Raw genomic sequence first — 14,392 nt, forward strand, 5'->3', positions numbered from 1 at the left:
CACACACACACACACACACACACACACACACACACACACACACACACACACACACACACACACACACACACACACACACACACACACACACACACACACACACACACACACACACACACACACACACACAAACACACACACACACACACACCCTAAGTGCAGCTACAGTTGACAAAACAAAAGTTAGAAAGAGAAAAATGTATTTACAGAAAGTGATTCATCTCCAGTTTCACTCGTGTGATATTTGATTTATTGCTTTATTTCATTTTAACAACCTGCTTTTAATCAGACGTCTTCTGTTGCTCTACTTGTTCAAATCTGTAGTTGCACTGCTTGTTATTTCTGTTTTAATGTCTGTGAAGCTCTTAGTAGACCTGTTATTGGAATAAAAGCTGCATAAAATAAAGTGTATAATTATTATTATATAAACTAAACTGTTATAGACGTTAACAGCCTGTGCTCTTCTGTGTCGGTGTTTCCTCCACATGTCGGAGCTGCAGAGATTCGCTCTCACTCACTGGTGTTTCCTGATAAACTCACAGTCCACAGAGGAGTTTAATTGGTTTAATTCAGTTCAGGTTTTACAGGATTAATCCCAAAGTAAAAACGACTAAATTCTCCGCCCAGCCGCTCGTTGTAATTTGTGCTCCGGGCCTTGTGAGTGTGAACCGCTGTAATAATGAGGATAATCTCTTCTAATAGCTGGATTACAGCAGGTTAGTGAGACTGGAGCCCTCCTCTGGATCCTAACTCTCATTCATTAATCAACTGAGGCTCATTCAGAGGGTCTGTGCCTAGAGAGCAGAGCTGTGAGGATTCAACCCTCCGCTGACTCACTCAGGCTTTATTCAAACCTGAGGAACTTTAGAGGATCAGAGCCACGTGATTCATGAAACGACCAAAATCAGACAGAAGCCGTCTTTTTTAAAGCTTGATAATCTCCTGAGACGTCTGCTCACGGCAGCTTCCAGCAGATGTTACTCAATCAGGAGGAAAACACGTATTTGCACTGAAGTCTGGATGTTTTCAGTCTGAGTCGGTCGCTCTGGAAGCTGTTGATGAGGTTTCTAACACAAATATCTCAGGATGAAGAAGAGGAGCCGTACACGTAGAAGAAGAAGACGCCGACTTGGAAACACGAGGAGGTTCCAGAGCTGTTCCTTCATCATCTGCTTCATCGCTGTAGCTGCTGGTGTTCGACCTCGGCCTCCAGGAACATGCTCAAACATCCATTTACTGATATGTGGACAATTAGCAGACAGCAGTGGGCTGAAGTTGTCTGACTGAGGTTTGAGACACAGAAGAGCAGCCGAGCCGGGGGGGGGGGGGGTTCGATCTCTGCTTCAACTCAGCTGCTTGTTCTTACACCTTCAGACACAGGCCTGACCATTTGTGATTGGTTAATTGATTATTTGTATGATTGTGTCATTATGAGTCCACCTATTGTCTCCTTGTGTGCTGTGGTTGGTTCACAGCAGAAGAGTGAAATGAAGAAATGTCACTTCCTGTAGCTGCTTCAAGGTAAAAGCTCTCTTGTGTTTCTGTTTGTCGATTGTTATTGTTGAAAATGAAGATGCACAAGTACATACATGCATTTTTATCGGAGGACATACAGTAGTTATAGCAGAAGCCTCACGTATCAGGTCTACACAACCTGATACACAACAAACCTCAGGGATGATTTAAATCCACCAGCTTTCAAACCGTAACCAAACACCTCTGACTCCTCTTTGCTGCAACACAAGATTCAAGTGTGTTTGACTTGATGTTTGTGATTCAGGTTTGAAAAATAACATCCTGAACAAACGCTGCAGATTCTCCTGTTGAAGCAGCTTCACGACCTCCTGAGGAATCTTCAGGATTAAATCAGTGTCACGGTTTGGATGGAGAGATGGACCCAAATGCAGAAATTATAAAGTAAAAGGTAATTTAATTAAATAAGTATTTTACAAAACAAACAAAACATTAACACTAAACAGTTAACAAAAAAAACACGAGGCTTACGCGGGTATACAGGAGATCAGGAGATCATGAAAGCACCATGGAAGGCAGGAGGGAAGACGAACAAACACCGCAGGAACACATGAGGAAAAACAGCAGGAAAAACAGACAATCCGACAAAGGGAAGACAGAGGTTTAAATACACAGGGGAGGCAGGGGCAATTGAACACAGGTGTAACACATGAGGGCAGAGGAAGACAATCACCGACAGGAAGTGAAGACAGAAACAACACACAAGGAACAGACTACAAAATAAAACAGGAAACAGAAACAGAGTGCAAACATGAAAACTCAAACAAACAACAGAGATCTACGAAACAGAAAATACTTTTACAATTAACTTAAACATGCACTAAAGTGCCAGATCCTGACAATCAGTTTCCACTGGATCTCGGGATCGACCTCGTTCAAGGTGTTGCTGTCTGTGGCACACAAACACACACACACACACACACACACACACACACACACACACACACACAAACAGACACACACACACACACACACACACACACACACACACCTCATGTACAGTAGCTGCTGTCCTGTCCGCTGGGCCACAGGTCCGGTGTGAAACGCACGCAAACATTTAAATATTTCAGACAGTACTTTCACTCAACAACACACACACACACACACACACACACACACACACACACACACACACACACACACACACACACACACACACACACACACACACACACACACACACACACACACACACACACACACACACACACACACACACACACAGACGGCGGCGACAGCTTCATAAATAGTCCATGAGGAACGAGCGGCCCCTCCTCACCACAACCTGTCAAAGGGCCACAATGATTTATTGATTTCTTTATTTGTCACATAAAAAGAGAAACTGGTTCTTCATGTCTCTCTCGCTCTCTTTATTACTCTCTCTCTCTCCTTTTCTCTCTCTCTCTCTCTCTCTCTCTCTCTCTCTCTCCCTCTCTTCTTCGTCACATCATCATCTCTGCTCTGAAGAATAGAAACATGGAGAACAAATGACCACTTGACAGATTGAACCAGAGGGAAATCCTCGCCTGAGAGAAGAACATGTGACTCGTCCTCCGCTGCGTCATCATTTCATTTCTTTCTCTCTTTTAATAACATTCCTTTTCATTTATTATTGTCTTTCCTCTTCCTCATTCTCTTATTTCCTTTTCTGTAATCATGATATATTTCCTTTCTTTTCTGTCCCTCTTGTGTCTTCCTAATTCCTACCACCCCTTCCTCCTTAACTGTGTCCTTTACTCTCTTCCTCTGTTCCTCCCCTTCCTCCTCCCCTTGTTTCCTAATTGTTCTTCCCCTCTTTTCTCTATCTCTTGCTTCCCTGCCTTCTTCTCTTACTCCTTTCTTCTTCTTCTCTTACTTCTTTCCCTATTTACTTCCTCTGTCCTTTCCCTTCCTCCTAAATTAATTTCCTAATTGTCCTTCCCCTCCTTTCCTTTCTCCCTTCTTCTCTTACTTTGTTCCCTTCTTCCATCTCTATCCCTCCTTTTACTTTCTCTCCTATCTCCCTTGTTTCTTCCTGTCCTCTTTTTTTTTACTGTCCCTTTTTTTCCTTGTTACCTTTCCTAGAATCTTTCTCGCAGTCCATCTTTCTCCTTCCTCATTCCATTCCTTGCGTATTTCCTTTCCTTCCTTCCACATCCCTTCTTCTATAGTAAATCCCACCTTCCCTCAGATAACCTGAATCCTTTCCTTCCTTGAACGTGTCCCTTCCTCTTGTCCTCTTGTCCTCACAGACGTCTCATGGACGTTGACGAGACGTCTTCCGGATGTTTCATTCCCTCCAGACTTCCTCTCCTCCTTCACTAACCTTCAGTCCTTCCACTGAAGTGAACCTCTCTCCTCCTCCTTCACCTGCCTGTCTCCTCCTCTCTGTCCGTCCATCCCCCCCCGGCCTGGCAGCCTGTCGATGAGGAGCGTTGCTCGGCGGCCGACGAGTCGATGACCCTGACAGTGTGCAGTTATCGTTCTAATTAAGATGCCACACTTGAGTTAAACCGCAGCATTAGGGTTTGATGGGGAATTGATCAGAGTGTCAGAGGCGGAGTGAGACGGAGAGGGGGGGGGGGGGGGGGTGATGGGGGTGTAAGGCTTAATGTAGAGGACTTATTTAAAGACAAGGGGGGGGGGGGGTAATAAACAGGATGTTAGAGAAAGAGACGAAACAAAAGACGAGAACAAAGTTTGGTTTTCAGCTCAGTATCACCAGGGGTCATTTTCATTTTTTGTGATTTATATCATTTTGTTTTATGATTTAGGTCGAAGGTCAAACTTCAGTGCCAGAGCAGGAGGCGGAGCTTCTTTTAACAAGGCAGGAAGTCAAGTGGTGGATCGTGATGTATAAGTGGCAATAAAAAGAATAACCTTTCTATTGGACATAAATAAAAACGTTTTAACGATCAACCTTCTAGTTGGTGTTGTGTACGGTGGCTCTGAAGAGTCAAAATGAGTAAGACCTTTGTTTTACTGGAAGCTGAGACGGTTAAACTGAGCAGAGAAGAAGAGCTGATGTGGTTTCTGTTGTTTATCACTAAGTTTTTGATATTATTTCACTGCACAGACACAAATCAGACATGAACCAGTTTCACATTCAAAACAAAGCAACACTGACAATGTGAAACTTCACAGAAGTTTTCTGTTTGTATTTCATGTCTCTTTCTTGTTTCTGTATTTGTTTACTCAGACATTTGTATTACTATATTTCATTACGAGTATAAAAATAAATTTACAATGATAATTATTTACAATAATAATTATGACAGTTACAAATTAAAAAATATTGTTCTACATTATGTAATGTGAGTTTTTTTTCTGGGAAATCTTTAAAGAAAAAATTTAATTTCAAATGTAGTTGACAAAGTAATTATTTAATATTTCAACGTATTTGATTCTTGCATTTAAAAAAAAAATTGATTAACATATTTACCCCTTTAATCCTCCGTACTTCGGAGCGGCCGCAGCTTCCTGTTTGTTTGTGGAGTCTGAAGAGCAGGAGGTCAAAGGTTAAGCTAATCTTTGATTCTACTTGATCACTAAGTCAATATCCTCCATGACAGGGTCTCAGTGTGTGTGTGTGTGTGTGTGTGTGTGTGTGTCTGTGTGTCTGTGTGTGTGTGTGTGTCTGTGTGTGTCTGTGTGTCTGTGTGTGTGTGTGTGTGTGTGTGTGTGTGTGTGTGTGCATTAGCCTGACAGTTTCTTATTGCCTCCGCCTCCGGGGGGTTTCACGTGAACCTCCTGCACTCAAACGACGGCGCGGCCGCTTCCAGAACATCAACAGAAAGTAAAACTGTTTGCAAACATTCACATCGTCGTGGTGAAGAAAACATGCGTCGGCGGCGCCGGGTGGTTTCACATTAGAGCCGGCGAGCGTGTGATTCCACGCATTGGAACAGCTGTGTGTCCGGATGCATGTATGTGCTGCAGATAAATATAAATGAGCAGCAGTTAGGCCACATGCATTAAAGTGGGTGCGGCGATGCATACCCACTCAGCTCAATGCACACGTTCATGAGCATTTCAGACTCATTCTCACACAGGACTTTACTAACGACTCTGCACGCACAGCCCAGCGGGTCCGAGGCCTTCAGAGGCCGGAGCGGACGCCGTCCAATCAGAGGTCGGATGAGGAGATTCGTTCGTGTGAGAGCGGAGAGACTGTGTCCGTCCACATCGGGGGGGGAGGAGTTTTAATGCTTAGATACAGAAATATTAAATGTGACTGAATAGATGTAGCATTAGCAACAGTTATAGTAAAGCCTGGTTCTCGCAGGTTTAAAGAAGTTGCAGATGCAAAAGCAATTTAACATAAGAATATTAAGGAATGTATATGCTGCTCATTCTATTTTAGCAAGTTACCTTCTCAACTAGAACCAAAAACGATGTGTTGACATCCGTGTGGAAAGGAAACCTTGAAATGTTCAAGGACAGGAAATTACCTCTCAATGTACAAAAAAGAAAATATTTCACACTGACCCAGGTCATACTTCAACATACAAAAGTATAGAAATATATGAATGTAATGAAACTAATGTATACAGTGTAAAGACAGTAAAGATATGCGCAATGTGAGAATATGTACAGTGAATGTATTGCACATGAACCGTTGATTTTACCCAGGCAGATGAATCAGGCACAGTTAAGGGTTAAAGTGTTAGAGTGCAGTCCATAAGTGAGGTGCAGAGTTTGTACTGGCATCAGAGCTGCTTTACATATGTTTCAGGTTTTACAGGTTTTATCATCCAGCATCACAAGCTCCTCCCTCTCCTGACACACCTGAGAAACCAGGAAGCATCTGTTCCTCCCTGAAGAGACGCAGGCTGAAAACCAGACGATCACATTCACCTTCCAAACCAAACTAAACCAAACCAGACCAGACGTCCTGAGTGAGTCCAGCTACAGGAGAGAAGAGTCAAACTACAACCTGCCGACGCTCCACACACTGACCGTGAGTTTAACAAACACCTCGACTCAGAGGGGAAGTGAACCTCAGTGAAGTTTGTGGAGCTGTGACTGACTCACTGTCTGTTTTCAGCTTCACCTGGAGACTCAATGGCTTCCAGATTAGAAGAGGATCTCTGCTGCTCCGTCTGCCATGATGTCTTCAGAGATCCTGTCATTCTGTCATGTAGCCACAGCTTCTGTAGAGACTGTGTGAAGAGCTGGTGGAAAGACAAAGAAGTAAAAGAGTGTCCACTTTGTAAGAAAAGACATTCAAAGGATATACCACCTAACCTGGTGTTAAAGAACCTGTGTGAGACCTTCTTACAGGAGAGAGATCAGAGCTCTTCACCTGCTCTCTGCAGTCTGCACTCAGAGAAACTCAGACTCTTCTGTCTGGAACATCAGCAGCCAGTGTGTCTCGTCTGCAGAGATTCAGAAAAACACAGCGACCACAGATTCAGACCCATAGAGGAAGCTGCACAAAAACACAAGAAGCAGCCTCAGGAAACTCTGGAGCCCTTGAAGAAGAAGTTACAGTGTTTTGAACGTGTTAAAGTAGAGTTTGAACAAACAGCAGAACACATTAAGGTCCAGGCCGGACTCACAGAGACGCAGATCAAGGAGCAGTTTAAAAAGCTTCATCAGTTTCTGGAGGAGGAAGAGGAGGCCAGAATGGCTGCACTGAGGGAGGAAGAGGAGCAGAAGAGTCGGATGATGAAGGAGAAGATTGAGGCTCTGAGCAGAGACATAACGGCTCTTTCAGACACAATCAGAACCACAGCGGACGAGCTGAGAGCTGAAGACGTCTCGTTCCTGCTCAACTACAAGGCTGCAGTGGAACGAGTCCATCAGCGCCCCCTGCTGGATGATCCACAGCTGGCCTCAGGAGCTCTGATAGACGAGGCCAAACATCTGGGCAACCTGAGCTTCAACATCTGGAACAAGATGAAGGACGTGGTCTCCTACAGTCCTGTGGTTCTGCACCCAAACTCTGCTCATCCATGGCTCGTCCTGTCTGAAGATCTGACCAGTTTGAGACGAGGAGAGGAACAGAAGCTTCCTGACAATCCAGAGAGGTCTGATAAGCACAGCTTAGTCCTGGGATCTGAAGGTTTTAACTCAGGGACTCACAGCTGGGACGTCCTGGTTGGAGACAGTACACGCTGGTCACTGGGTATAAGAGCAAAGCCTGTCCAGAGGAAGGGAAGAGATCTGTCTGGATTATGGGTAATATGGTTCTATGAAGGTAAATACAACGTATTGTCACAATCAGAATCATCTGTTCTCTCTGTGCAGAAGATCCAGAGGATCAGAGTGAAACTGGACTGGAACAGAGGAGAACTGTCGTTCTCTGATCTTGATACTAACAAACACATTCACACCTTCACAGACACTTTCACTCAGAAGATCTTTCCATTCTTTAACACTACAGGTCACATGAAGCTGTTACCTGTGAAAGTCTCTGTGACGCTGGATTAGAGCCGTTAGAGATAAAGATTTTATTCATCATGTTTATTTCTTCAAGAGAAATCTGCTGAATTGAAAAGTTAAACTCGTTATTCTAAAGCTTTGTTTATTTCTCCTTTTACTTCTCACTCATTTTTATTTCTCCTGTCGACTTTTCCACGTGTGTAAAAAGATTTCATTATTTTCTGATCTTTATCTTTGGTTTGTTTTTTATTTTCATGGAAAATGTTTTCTATCATTTAGATTTTGTGTGGATCCATGAAGTTGAGCAAATTGATGAAGATCCACATAAAAACACATTTATCAATCACAGCTGATCGTTGTTCACATTCAACAAACTTTATTAAAACTCACACATGAGACATGATTCATGTTTGATCACATAAAGTCTGTTCACATATGAAATAATCCAACATATATCAACATTTGTTTGATGTGATGAAGCCAAAATGATTCTGTCTGTAAAAGGTTTACTCAACAGCAACCTAGTTCTGTGATTTAATATTGTGATCAAAATAAAAAAAATTATGAAACAGAAACAGAGTTTTGACCTTTTTTAAGTTGTAATGTAAATATAACATTACATTACATTACATTTAATTTAGCTGACGCTTTTATCCAAAGTGACTCACAATAAGTGCATCAACCCCGAGGGAACAAACCCAGAACAAAAAGAATCAAGAAAGTACAATTTCTTAAAAAATAAAGCCAACTACAAAGTGCCATAAGTAAGTGACATTTAAGTGCTACTAAATTGATAGTTTCAAAAATGTTTAATATATTTTTTTTTTGATTAGCTTTCTGCTGTCCGGATGTCGATGGGGAGCTCTATCCACCGTTTAGGAGCCAGGACAGCAAACAGTCGTGAGTTTGATGAGTGTTTAGCAGTGGCCCTAATAATAACTGGTGGTTTATTTGAAAGCACTTTCATCCGCCTCAAATCCATTTACTCTCATAATTTCATTGACATTGGTTGAGTGGTTTTGGGGTTTTCCTGCTGACTAATATATATAGAAAACTAAATGTCCCAAAACTCACAATTTATAATTTGTCAAATGTATTAATTTGATTGATTTAACTGGTCGATCAAAACAAGCTACTTGAAAATATCAGCTTCTCATTATCAGACTAATTGATAATTCATACTAGTAACAGCAGACACATTTATAATGAATCAAATAGAGTTGTTGGTGTCAAATCAGAAATGAAAAAGTAAGAAAATGTGTCACGGCATCTGAACCCTTTGCCCTTGGCTGTGTCACTATGCCTGTGTGTGTGTGTTTATGTGTGTGTGTGTGTGTGTGTGTGTGTGTGTGTGTGTGTGTGTGTGTGTGTTCACTTGTGTGTGTGTCAGGTCCTCTCACTCAGAGGCCTTTCAGAGCAGCCGTTAGCAGACCACTCTTCAGCTGTCAGGTGTCATTCCCACTTCCTGTCAGCGGTGATGGCGAGCTCTTCCCTCACCACACGTCCAGATGTGGAGCTACAGCTTATCTGCCCCCCCGATCTCTTCTCCTCCAGCTGCTGCTCGGGGGAAAAGTCACAAACATCTGCAGACACAAGGCTGGTTCACCAACATGGAGCCAGGCTACTAGATTCAGTCTGTAGGATTTAGTGGCACCTAGTGGTGACGTTGCAGATTGCAATGGGATAAGCACCCCTCCCCCTCTGGAGCCAGTGTTTTGTTTGTCCGTTCTGGGCTTCTGTAGAAATATATCCTCTGCATCAGAGGAGGAGCAGCTTCTGGGTTAGGGTTAGAAAACATCACTTTCAATATTATATTACATTTCTAATAGTTTCTTGTAAGTATAACAAACTGGACTTTTAAAGCTGGGGTTGGTAATCCTGAGGAGATTCGTTGGTGTGAGAGCGGAGAGACTGAGTCCGTCCACATTGGGGGGGGGGAAGAGTTTGATCGCTTAGATACAGCGATATTAAAATGTGACTGAGCAGATGTAGCATTAGTAACATGTTTTTACAGTTATAGTAAAGCCTGGTTCTCGCAGGTTTAAAGAAATTGCAGATGCAAAAGCAATTTAACATAAGAATATTAAGGAATGTATATGCTGCTCATTCAATTTTAGGAAGTTACCTTCTCAACTAGAACAAAATACGATGTGTTGACATCCGTGTGGAAAGGAAACCTTGAAATGTTCAAGTTCTAGTCAAAGCACAGGAAATTACCTTTTAATGTACAAAAAAGAAAATATTTCACACTGACCCAGGTCATACTTCAATATACAGAAATATAGAAATATATGAATGTAATTAAACCAATGTATACAGTGTAAAGACAGTAGAGATATGCGCAATGTGAGAATATGTACAGTGAATGTATTTCACATGAACCGTTGATTTTACCCAGGCAGATTAATCAGGCACAGTTAGGGGGTAAAGTCTTAGAGTTCAGTCCATAAGGGAGGTGCAGAGTTTTTACTGGCAGCAGAGCTGCTTGTACATTTGTTTCAGGTTTTACAGGTTTTATCATCCAGCATCTCAAGCTCCTCCCTCTCCTGACACACCTGAGAAACCAGGAAACATCCGTTCAACCCGGAAGAGACGCAGGCTGAAAACCAGACGATCACATTCACCTTCCAAACCAAACTGAACCAAACCAGACCATACGTCCTGAGTGAGTCCAGCTACAGGAGAGAAGAGTCAAATTACAACCTGCCGACGCTCCACACACTGACCGTGAGTTTAACAAACACCTCGACTCAGACAGGAAGTGAACCTCAGGGAAGTTCATGGAGCTGTGTCTGACTGACTGTGTGTTTTCAGCTTCTTTCCAGCTTCTGATTCTGGAGACTCAATGGCTTCCAGATTAGAAGAGGATCTCTGCTGTCCCGTCTGCCAAGGTGTCTTCAGAGATCCTGTCATTCTGTCATGTAGCCACAGCTTCTGTGAAGACTGTGTGAAGAGCTGGTGGAAAGACAAAGAAGAAAAAGAGTGTCCACTTTGTAAGAGAAGACATTCAAAGGGTCTACCACCTAACCTGGCGTTAAAGAACCTGTGTGAGAACTTCTTACAGGAGAGAGATCAGAGCTCTGCACATGCTCTCTGCAGTCTGCACTCAAAGAAACTCAGACTCTTCTGTCTGGACCATCAGGAGCCAGTGTGTCTCGTCTGCAGAGATTCAGAAAAACACACCGGCCACAGATTCAGACCCATAGAGGAAGCTGCACAACAACACAAGACATGGCTTCAGGGAACTCTGGAGCCCTTGAAGAAGAAGTTACAGTGTTTTAAACGTGTTAAAGTAGAGTTTGAACAAACAGCAGAACACATTAAGGTCCAGGCCGGACTCACAGAGACGCAGATCAAGGAGCAGTTTAAAAAGCTTCATCAGTTTCTGGAGGAGGAAGAGGAGGCCAGGATGGCTGCACTGAGGGAGGAAGAGGAGCAGAAGAGTCGGATGATGAAGGAGAAGATTGAGTCTCTGAGCAGAGACATAACGGCTCTTTCAGACACAATCAGAACCACAGAGGACGAGCTGAGAGCTGAAGACGTCTCGTTCCTGCTCAACTACAAGGCTGCAGTGGAACGAGTCCCGCAGCGCCCCCTGCTGGATGATCAACAGCTGGCCTCAGGATCTCTGATAGACAAGGCCAAACATCTGGGCAACCTGAGCTTCAACATCTGGAACAAGATGAAGGACATGGTCTCCTACAGTCCTGTGGTTCTAGACCCGAACTCTGCTCATCCAGAATTCGTCCTTTCTGAAGATCTGACCAGTTTGAGACGAGGAGAAAAACAGAAGCTTCCTGACAATCCAGAGAGATTTGATTATTACGCCTCAGTCCTGGGATCTGAGGGTTTTAACTCAGGGACTCAAAGCTGGGACGTCCTGGTTGGAAACAATACTGACTGGTTACTGGGTGTAAGAGCAGAGTCTGTCCAGAGGAAGGGAGACGATCTGTCTGGATTATGGGGAATATGGTTTCATGAAGGTAACTACTTAGCAGAGTCACCTTCAGGATCATCTGTTCTCTCTGTGCAGAATATCCAGAGGATCAGAGTGAAACTGGACTGGAACAGAGGAGAACTGTCGTTCTCTGATACTGATACTAACAAACACATTCACACCTTCACACACACTTTCACTCAGAAGATGTTTCCATTCTTTGGCATTACAGAGCCCATGAAGCTGTTACCTGTGAATGTCTCTGTGACGCTGGATCAGAGCAGTTAGAGATGAAGATTATATTCATCATGTTTATTTCTTCAAGAGAAATCTGCTGAATTTAAATGTTAAACTCGTTATTTCTAAAGCTTTGTGTATTTCTCCTTTTACTTCTCACTCATTTTTATTTCTACTGTCGACTTTTCCACATGTGTAAAAATATTTCATTATTGTCTGATCTTCATCTTTGGTTTGTTTTTTATTTTCATGGAAAATGTTTTCTATCATTTAGATTTTGTGTGGATCCATGAAGTCGAGCAAACTGATGAAGATCCACATAAAAACACATTCATCAATAACAGCTGATCATTGTTCAAATTCAACAAACTTGTTTAAAACTCACACAGGAAACATGATTCATGTTTAATCACATAAAGTCTGTTCACATATGAAATAATCCAACATATATGAACATTTGTCTGTTTGTTGTGATGAAGCCAAAATGATTCTGTCTGTAAAAGGTTTACTCAACAGCAGCCTAGAGATGTGATTTTAATATTGTGATCAAAATAAAAAAAATCATGAAGCAGAAACAGAGTTTTGACCTTTTTTAAGTTGTAATGTCATTACATTTCATTTAGCTGACGCTTTTATCCAAAGCGACTCACAATAAGTGCATCAACCCCGAGGGAACAAACCCAGAACAACAAGAATCAAGAAAGTACAATCTCTTAAAATATAAAGCAAAACTACAAAGTGCTATGAGTAAGTGCCTTTTAAGTGCTACTAAGTTGATAGTATCAAAAAAATTGAATATTAGTTTTTTTAGATTAGCTTTTTGCTGTCCAGATGTCGATGGGGAGCTCATTCCATTGTTAGGAGCCAGGACAGCAAACAGTCGTGATTTTGATGAGTTTTTAGCAGTGGCCATAATAACAACTGGTGGTTTATCTGAAAGCACTTCCATCCGCCTCAAATCCGTTTACTCTCATAATTTCATTGACATTGGTTGAGTGGTTTTGGGGTTTTCCTGCTGACAAATATATACAGAAAACGAAATGTCCCAAAACTCACACTTTATAATTTGTCAAATGTATTAATTTGATTGATTTAACTGGTGGATCAAAACAAGCTACTTGAACATATCAGCTTCTCATTATCCGACTGATTGATAATTCATACTATTAACCAGAGGTGTGACCAAGTCATTTGTTTGCAAGTCCCCAGTAAGTCTCAAGTCTTTGCCCTCAAGTCCCGAGTCAAGTCCAAGTCCTGCAGTTTGAGTTTCGAGTCCTTTCAAGTCCTTTTGATCACAGAGTAATAATATATTTACACAGATCATGTATGCTTTTAAAATCTGTATTTATTTATTTATTAAAACAAGCGCAATTGAAATTGCACTTGCGGGGGCCGCTCCTATGCAGTGCAAAAAAGGACAACGGCTCATAAATCCAATCCAAAAACAGTTATTTTTAATTAAAGGAGATCTTTACAAATTTAAGTGCAATGACATTAAACATGTCAAACATTAAACATTTAACATGTCAACCCAACATTTAAGAACTTTTGGGAGGACATGTCAAGACATGAACCACATGACAGCTTAAATAAAAAGTTAAAATGCCGCTGTCCCACTGTATATTTAAACTTTTGGTTAAACTTTGGTCCACCTTTCGAGCACTAGTCTACAAACATCTTGTTGAGTTTGAGCAGCAGCTGATTTTCAAGGTGAGTAGAGTTCATCCGGGTTCACTTTGCAGTGAACATCAATCCAGCACGGCTGAAGAGTCACCCGCAGGCGGCCGAGGCAGGTAGGCCAGTAGGCTATTGAGTTTCAGGCAGTGTTGTGCATGAACAATTTCAAAAGAACGCGTTCATTGAACACATTCATTTTTATGAGAATGTTGAACTAAACGGGACTTAATGACAAATAATGAATTTGAACGGTGAACACGTTTATATTATCTGAGGTCAAGCTGAAACGTTACGTAATGTTTTCCTTCTCCTGAGGAGAGACGCTGTCTAAAACGAATGCTTGCACCATGTCGTTGTGATCGTTGTTGTGTTTATTTGAAATGAAATGCAGTCTTACAGGGCAAAATACCGTCTGAAAGCTGCAATGCCGTTTTTCAACTTTTTTTTGTTGAGGGGGGGGCTCTTGCATAGAGCACCAAATGTGCTAGGGCCGCCCCTGTGTAGCGCAGTGATTCTCTGTATCACGGCTCTGCAGCCCCTCCGCAGTGGATCCCTGTGCAGTCCTTTGACTGTCGCGCATATTGTTCGGGAACAGTGAACTTTACAATCAGTTTTCATATGTTGAATGTGCACGTTAGGGAA

General features: G+C 42.2%; 2 protein-coding genes across 2 annotated transcripts; both read left to right on the forward strand.

Moving 5' to 3' along the window:
* Window positions 1–6,358: 6,358 nt before the first annotated feature.
* LOC133011082 (E3 ubiquitin-protein ligase TRIM35-like) lies at window positions 6,359–7,999 on the forward strand. Its single transcript, XM_061078773.1, has 2 exons — window positions 6,359–6,472; window positions 6,560–7,999. Exon 2 carries the CDS (start codon window positions 6,577–6,579, stop codon window positions 7,945–7,947), a length of 1,371 nt encoding a protein of 456 aa, XP_060934756.1. The 5' UTR covers window positions 6,359–6,472; window positions 6,560–6,576; the 3' UTR covers window positions 7,948–7,999.
* Window positions 8,000–10,744: 2,745 nt separating this feature from the next.
* LOC133010513 (zinc-binding protein A33-like) lies at window positions 10,745–12,124 on the forward strand. The gene has a single exon (XM_061078101.1). The coding sequence runs from the start codon at window positions 10,745–10,747 to the stop codon at window positions 12,122–12,124; it is 1,380 nt and encodes a 459-aa protein (XP_060934084.1).
* Window positions 12,125–14,392: the final 2,268 nt, after the last annotated feature.

The sequence above is a fragment of the Limanda limanda genome, chromosome 9 (genome assembly GCF_963576545.1).
Source record: "Limanda limanda chromosome 9, fLimLim1.1, whole genome shotgun sequence".
Classification (NCBI taxonomy): Eukaryota; Metazoa; Chordata; class Actinopteri; order Pleuronectiformes; family Pleuronectidae; genus Limanda; species Limanda limanda.

What these genes read in the sequence shown, in the direction of transcription:
- LOC133011082 (XM_061078773.1), top strand. Translation starts at nt 6,577, where the DNA reads ATGGCTTCCAGATTAGAAGAGGATCTCTGCTGCTCCGTCTGCCATGAT.
- LOC133010513 (XM_061078101.1), top strand. Translation starts at nt 10,745, where the DNA reads ATGGCTTCCAGATTAGAAGAGGATCTCTGCTGTCCCGTCTGCCAAGGT.